Here is a 7,338-nt window from a genome sequence, read left to right as displayed (position 1 = left end):
AGTTACAACACATAGTTGCACTATCCACTACAGAGTCAGAATATATTGCCACCACTGAAGCAATTAAAGAGGCTCTATGGCTTAGAAGTCTACTTCATGAACTGAGTGTCTTGAATGAGTATGTGGTTGTGTATTTTGATAGTCAGTCATCCATACATCTGTGTAAGAATCCTGTTTTTCACGAACGCACTAAACATATCGATTTTAGGTTACACTTCATTAGGGATATAATATCACAAGAAGTAGTAAGACTTGAAAAAATTCACACACAGTATAATCCTTCAGATATGGGCACGAAAGTGCTGCCACTGGTAAAATTTAGAAGTTGCAAAGAGCTTCTAAACATCGGTACAGGTAAATGATTTCAATTTTATCGGTTTTTCTGTTAGAGGTGTCACTAATGGAAAAACGTTTTTCTTTGCAGGTCCTTTGACACCAAGATGGAGGTTGTTAAACATCATGTTGTCAAACGACCTCCCGGGCGATGATGAAAACCAATTTTATCAGTCGACATGAATGACTGAACGATAATTCAACATCGAATAATGGATGAACCGACCAAACGTTGCTTTACCTATTGGATGACTAATACTCTTTGTGGCTTGTTGTTTATTTCCATTGGGACTTAACACTAGTCGAGCTTACTTACCATATTTTGACTTACCTTATGTTGGCCACTTAACTAATATATATATTGGTGGTTTTCTTTTGCTCCTCACCCCCGTCTATATAGAACCCGAGAGCAAAGGAGAATTGCTGCCTTCTTGTGCCTTCTTCTTCGTGATTTGTCTTCCATGCCAATTGCTTGAGCCTTTGTGACTCTTACCTGTGTGGTATCCATCCTAAGTGTGTGGTTGAATCAACAAGCAAAAGAGGAAATAGCAACCATAGGAAGTTGGGCACCGGCGGATTCGGTCATCTTGGTTTTAGTGTTGAATTCGATGTTTAATGGTTAACTGAGCCCGAAAATCACTTTGAGCAGCTTAAGGAAGATCCTAACATGAACTAATCAAGACAATATTACCAATTTATTAAAACATAATCTTAACGAGAAATAACATGAACCGCATAATCTCCAATTTGATGACCTACAGAGCTAGAAAATCAAATTAAAATGACCATACGAATTAACAAATCAATTTAGTTTAAAAAATCAAGCAATTAACAAATCAAGTTAGTTTAGCAAGTTAATTAAATGAAACAATAATTATAGTGACGAATGTTTCAATAAGTTTAATAGACAAGAAATCTTTAAATTTCAACTTTAAAAAGAGAGAGAGACCCATCAACAATCTCAAATATTCTCTCCCTCCCCAAACAAGTCATTCTTAAGTTGTAAAGAAGGATCAAAGAAAATATAGAATTAATGACAAAGAATAGAGAAGAAGATGCTAGGCTTGGAGCCAACGATTTCATATCCCAATGAGGAGGATTAAAAGACATGAAGATAGTTATTAGATTCATTATCCAATCCAAACCCATCTTTGAGAACCCAAAAAGCAATGAAGAGAGAGACCCATCAACAATCTCAAATATTCTCTCCCTCCCCAAACAAGTCATTCTTAAGTTGTAAAGAAGGATCAAAGAAAATATAGAATTAATGACAAAGAATAGAGAAGAAGATGCTAGGCTTGGAGCCAACGATTTCATATCCCAATGAGGAGGATTAAAAGACATGAAGATAGTTATTAGATTCATTATCCAATCCAAACCCATCTTTGAGAACCCAAAAAGCAATGAAAAAATCATGAACAAATTGTAAATAGCGAGAATCCGCCATTTATACAAAACACTTCAACACAAAACATTTACACAGAGAAAAGAAAAATGTTAAGGGCAAAATTGCGAAAATTTGACGAGAAAGAAGAAGAGGCAATTGAGGCAGAAATTGATAGAGGCAATTGAGGCAGAAACTGATCACAGTTTAACAAGCAAAATGCACACCACAAGCAGAGATGGCGACCGGCCAGCGATTCCAACAAGTTAGGTGTAGCGATTGATGAATAGTGAAAAAGGTGCTGTAGGGTGTCCAGTGAGAGGGTGATAAGGAAGTTTGTGATGTAAAGGAAATGGTGATAAAATGAATTGTAAAATGGAGATAAAAAAGAATTTGCTGAAAAAATCATTCAATTGCTTTCATTCACGTGTGTCTATTTAGAGAGTAAAAATGACCTATTTATACAACTTTCCTATAACAGAAATATACAGAATTTACTGCACAATAATTTGCACACTAACAGCCTAACAGAATTGGAATCAAAATCAGCAGCATCACGTGTACTGGCTGCCCTCATTCTGGTGTATTCCAGATCCTTCTTGGCTTAAATAATCCAAAACTTCAATAGCCCTCCTCAAGGTGGTGAGTAGATGTCTTCCACTCCCATCTTGGACAAATGAAAATAAAAACTGTCAGAAGGAAGAGCCTTAGTAAATATGTCAGCAACTTGAGAACCGATCTTAACATGTTTTGTAACAAGACTTCCTTCTTGAATTTTGTCACGCACTAAATGGCAATCTAGCTCAATATGTTTCGTTCTTTCATGGAACACCGGATTGGCAGCTATGTGTAAGGCCGCCTGATTTTCGCACAACAATTCAGCAGGTTGTGAATGAGCAACCTGCAGATCATCAAGCACATATCTAAGCCACTTTAATTCACAACATGCAGCTGCCATTGCCCTGTATTCTGCTTCCGCTGAGGATCTAGAGACAACACTTTGCTTCTTGGATTTCCAAGATATCAATGAAGAACCAATGAAAACGCAGTAGCCCGTGACTGACCTTCGAGAATCAGGGCATGCTCCCCAGTCTGAATCAGCATAAGCTGTAAACTGTAGATTGGATGATGAGGAGAACAACAACCCCTGACCTGGTGACCTTTTAATATATCGAAGGATTTTGTGTGCAGCATTGAGGTGTGGTACCCTGGGAGTTTGCATGTATTGGCTCAGCAAATGTACTGAGTAAGATAAGTCAGGTCTAGTGATTGTTAAATAGAGCAATCTTCCCACAAGTCTTCTATACATAGCAGGGTTAGTTAAAACTTCTCCTTCATCTTTGGACAATTTGATGTTTTGATCAAGTGGGATCTTAGCTGGAGTGAACCCAATATTGCCTGAATCAGATAAAATGTCCAATGCATATTTCCTTTGACAAATTTGGATCCCTTTTACTGATCGAGCAACTTCAATTCCAAGGAAATATTTAAGATTCCCCAAACCTTAATCTTGAATTTGTCATCCAATGAAACCTTGAGGGAGTTAATGACTTCCACATTGCTTCCGGCTATTATAATATCATCCACGTAAATCAGTATGGCTATAAAAGAATCCCCTGTGCTATTTGTGAAGAGGCTGTAGTCAGCCTTTGATTGATGAAATCCTTGCTCAGTGATGAAAATGGACAGCTTAGAGTACCATTGTCGCGACGCTTGCTTTAAACCATACAAACTCTTGTTAAGCTTGCACACCTTTGGAGTTACATTGGGGGAGTATCCAGGAGGCATGTGCATATAGACTTCCTCCTCCAAGTCTCCGTGCAAGAAGGCATTATTTACGTCAAATTGGTGTAGATACCAACCTCTCACTGCTGCCACCGCAAGTAATGTCCTGATTGTCACCAGTTTTGCCACAGGCGAAAAGGTTTCGTGGTAGTCTATTCCTTCCAGTTGGGTATAACCCTTTGCCACGAGCCTTGCCTTATGTCTTTCGATTGTTCCATCAGCATTAAACTTCACCTTGTACACCCATTTACATCCTATAGGTACCTTTCCAGGAGGCAAATCAGTGACAATCCTAGTCTGGTTTGACTCAAGTGCCTTAATTTCAGCCTGCATGGCTTCACACCATTCAGGAAACTGGACAGCCTCTTGATAAGTAGTGGGTTCTGGATGTTCAAGTAAACATATAGATAGTGCTTTGTGTTTGTCAGACAATTTATGATAAGAAAGTGTTACATTTAGAGGGAAAGGTTTACCTGAAGTTATGGCACCCCCTTTCTTGGTGAACTCTTGAGAATGAGTGAGTGAGGAAGCCTGTTGACATATGAAATCATGTAGGTAAATAGGTGCTCTTTTATTTCTGGTAGATCTTCGAAGCATATGAGGACTAATTGATGCATTTGGTGACAATTCGATTTTAGTAAAATTTTGGTGTGTTTCTGGAGAATCTATTTGTTGACTGAGATTTTGTGAGGTTCCAGTTTGTGGTTGATAGCTTAGGTCAATGTTGCTTGGCTGAGCATAAGGAAGATTTTCAGGACTTGGTAGTTTGTAGGTGGGATTTGATGACTCATATCTGGCTTTAGTGGCAGATGCTTTCCAAGGAAAAATATTTTCATAGAATATTACATCTCTTGATATGAACACTTTATTAGTTTCCATGTCCAACATTTTATAGCCTTTGGTCCCAAAGGGATAACCTATGAAAGTGCATTTCCTTGCCCTTGAGTCGAATTTATGCCTATTGTGTGCAAGGGTGCTAGCAAATGCAAGACACCCAAACACCCTCAAGTTTGAATAGTTTGGCCTGGTTTTGAAAAGAAGTTCGAATGATGTTTTGTTCTCAAGGATGGGACTGGGGGTTCTGTTTATGAGGAAAACAGATGTTAATATGCATTCATTCCAATAGATCATAGGCAATCCACTTTGAAATTTCAAGGCCCTGGCTACATTCAATATGTGTTGGTGCTTCTTTTCAACTACAGCATTCTGCTAGGGAGTTTCAACACATGTGGTTTGGTGAATGATACCCTTTTGCAAGTAAAATTGTTTCAGATTAAACTCCCCTCCATTATCAGTCCTGATGGTTTTGATTTTGGAGTTAAATTGCATTTCTATCAATGTGTAAAAGTTTTGTAAAGTTGTGGAAACATCAGATTTCAATTTCAGTAAATAAACCCAAGTGCATCGGCTATGATCATCAACTATGGTAAGAAAATACTTTGATCCATCATAGGCAATATCAGTACAAGGACCTCATAAATCACAATGAAGCAAACCAAAACATTCTTTGGACCTATGTTGGCTAATTGTGAATGGTAATCTATGCATTTTTGCTAGAGGGCAGATGGGACTATATTTTTGTATGTGCTTTGTTTTAGGTCGGAAGTCAGTCAAGTCCATCCTAGAATCTGAAAGGTGGCCCAACCTGAAGTGCCATAGATCGAAATTTTCTTAGCTGTCATCAGCAGAGACTGACAGAACAGCTTTATTGACTAACTTAGGTAAGTTTTGATCAAGCATGGTAGGAGAAACCTCTTTTGGCACCAAGTGATACAGCCCCTTCCTCACTTCACTCAGACCAATCGTCCTCCAAGTTGTAAGGTCCTACACATAACATAAATTGGAAGAAAAGATAAGGCAGCAATGAGATCCTTGAGTGAGTTTTGTTGCAGATATGAGGTTAAATGAAAAAGATGGAACACACAGAACATCATGAAGCAATAAATTTTCTGTGATTTTAACATTTCCTATGTGAGTGGCCAAGGCTATAGCACCATTAGGTAATGTGACAGGTTGGGAAATTTTTTCTTTAATGGTTGTGAGGAAGGATATTGAGCAGACCATATGGTCTGTGGCTCCTGTGTCCACAATCCAAGGCATGGTGGTAAAATCATCAATGTGAGCAGAAGAACATGTGTAAGTGCAAGAGATTTTGGATACATTTGTGTGTTTTAGAGAAAGAGAATTCAAACCCTGAACATGATTGGCAGAAGGTGAATGAGGCTGATTGATTGATGGCTTAATTAGAGCCATTAACTGGGTGTATTCCTCCTGAGTCAAAACCACTTGATTCTTGTCACTGATTCGCTTCTGTGCAGATCCCATAGGAGGCATATTCTGATCTGTAGAGGTGAAATTCACCTGTGGTTTGTTGTAGAACTTATGGCCTGGTGGATAACCATGAATTTTGAAACAATTACTGATAGTATGGCCAGGCATTTTGCAATGTGTGCAAGTTGATTTATCCTTATTGGCCTTGAAACATCTTTCCAACGAGTGCCCTGCCATTTTGCAAAAGGTGCAGTAATATTTCTTTGGTGATCCAGTATTTTTCTTCTCTACCTCTCTCATATCCATTCTTGACACTAGTGCCATTCCTTCAGCAGCAAGAGCATCATTGGAGATTTCCCTTCTCTTTTCTTCTTGCTGAATTAGTGAATATACTTCATTCAATTTTGGGAATGGCTTGATCAGGAGAATCTGAGCCTTAAGACCTTTGTAGGATTCATTAAGTCCCATGAGAAACTTCATTACCCAATCTCGTTCCTGATTACTAACCACTGTTTTTAACCCCCCATAGGTGCAGTTGGGAATAGACTCATAGTTGATCAATTCATCAAGAAGTGTTTTGAGTTTTGAGAAATAAGTGCTTACAGTGTCATGTCCTTGCATGAGTGCTGCAATGCCTTGTTTGATTTCATATATTCTGGGGGCATTTTGTTGAGCAAGACGTTGCTCTATCTCTACCCAAAGCTGGTGTGCTGTCTCCACATAGAGTGTGCTTGCCTTAATGTCCACTGTCATGGTGTTTTGCAGCCAGCTGATAACAATATCGTTACAACGAAGCCAGTGTTCCATCAATGGATTTTCTACATCAGCTGGTGCATAGAGGCTACCATCGATGAACCCAAGCTTGTTTTTGATTCTCAAGGCCCTCTTTATTGACCTTGCCCAGGAATGGTAGTTGTTTGCATCCAGAATTTGTGTCACAAGCAGGGCTCCTGAACTTTCATTTACCCCAATGAAGTATAGGCTGTTAGGAAGAGATGGATCATGATGATTTTTATTTGAGTTTGTGTTTGTGTTTTGAGTTGTTGTTTGATTTTGATCAGCATCAGTGTTGATGCCATTGTCACTGTTTTCAGCCATTAAGGCTCTGATACCATAAAGGAAATGGTGATAAAATTAATTGTAAAATGGAGATCAAAAAGAATTTGCTGAAAAAATCATTCAATTGCTTTCATTCTCGTGTGTCTATTTAGAGAGTAAAAATGACCTATTTATACAACTTTCCTATAACAGAAATATACAGAATTTACTGCACAATAATTTGCACACTAATAGCTTAACAGAATTGGAATCAAAATCAGCAACATCACGTGCACCGGCTGCCCTCATTCTGGTGTATTCCAGATCCTTCTTGGCTTAAATAATCCAAAACTTCAATATGATGTCCGATTAACCCATTACCCGACTTACCAGAAAAGAACCCAACCAAAAAGTAATAATCGGTCTTTTCAGCAAGAAAAGTAGCATTAATTTGGTTTGAAAAGTGTGCCTTTTTGAAATAAGTATGGTGGGTTATGTGTCAAGTTTTTATTGGTCAACACAATTTG

The 7,338-nt window shown here is 38.4% G+C and overlaps 1 protein-coding gene across 1 annotated transcript; it reads right to left on the bottom strand.

The window, feature by feature from the left end:
* Positions 1-5,173: 5,173 nt before the first annotated feature.
* Positions 5,174-6,871, bottom strand: LOC111366948. Its single transcript, XM_022987628.1, has 2 exons — positions 5,432-6,871; positions 5,174-5,326 (listed from the first exon to the last, which is right to left on the bottom strand). Exons 1-2 carry the CDS (start codon positions 6,869-6,871, stop codon positions 5,174-5,176), a joined length of 1,593 nt encoding a protein of 530 aa, XP_022843396.1.
* Between the last annotated feature and the right edge of the window lie 467 nt (positions 6,872-7,338).

Source organism: Olea europaea, chromosome 18, assembly GCF_002742605.1.
Source record: "Olea europaea var. sylvestris chromosome 18, O_europaea_v1, whole genome shotgun sequence".
In the NCBI taxonomy this organism is placed as follows: domain Eukaryota; kingdom Viridiplantae; phylum Streptophyta; class Magnoliopsida; order Lamiales; family Oleaceae; genus Olea; species Olea europaea.
This window is presented reverse-complemented; position numbering and strand designations above follow the sequence as displayed.

What these genes read in the sequence shown, in the direction of transcription:
- LOC111366948 (XM_022987628.1), bottom strand. Translation starts at nt 6,871, where the DNA reads ATGGCTGAAAACAGTGACAATGGCATCAACACTGATGCTGATCAAAAT. An exon ending in AAAATTTATTGCTTCATGAT is followed by an intron (nt 5,327 to 5,431) that starts GTTCTGTGTGTT and finishes TGTTATGTGTAG; the next exon opens with GACCTTACAACTTGGAGGAC.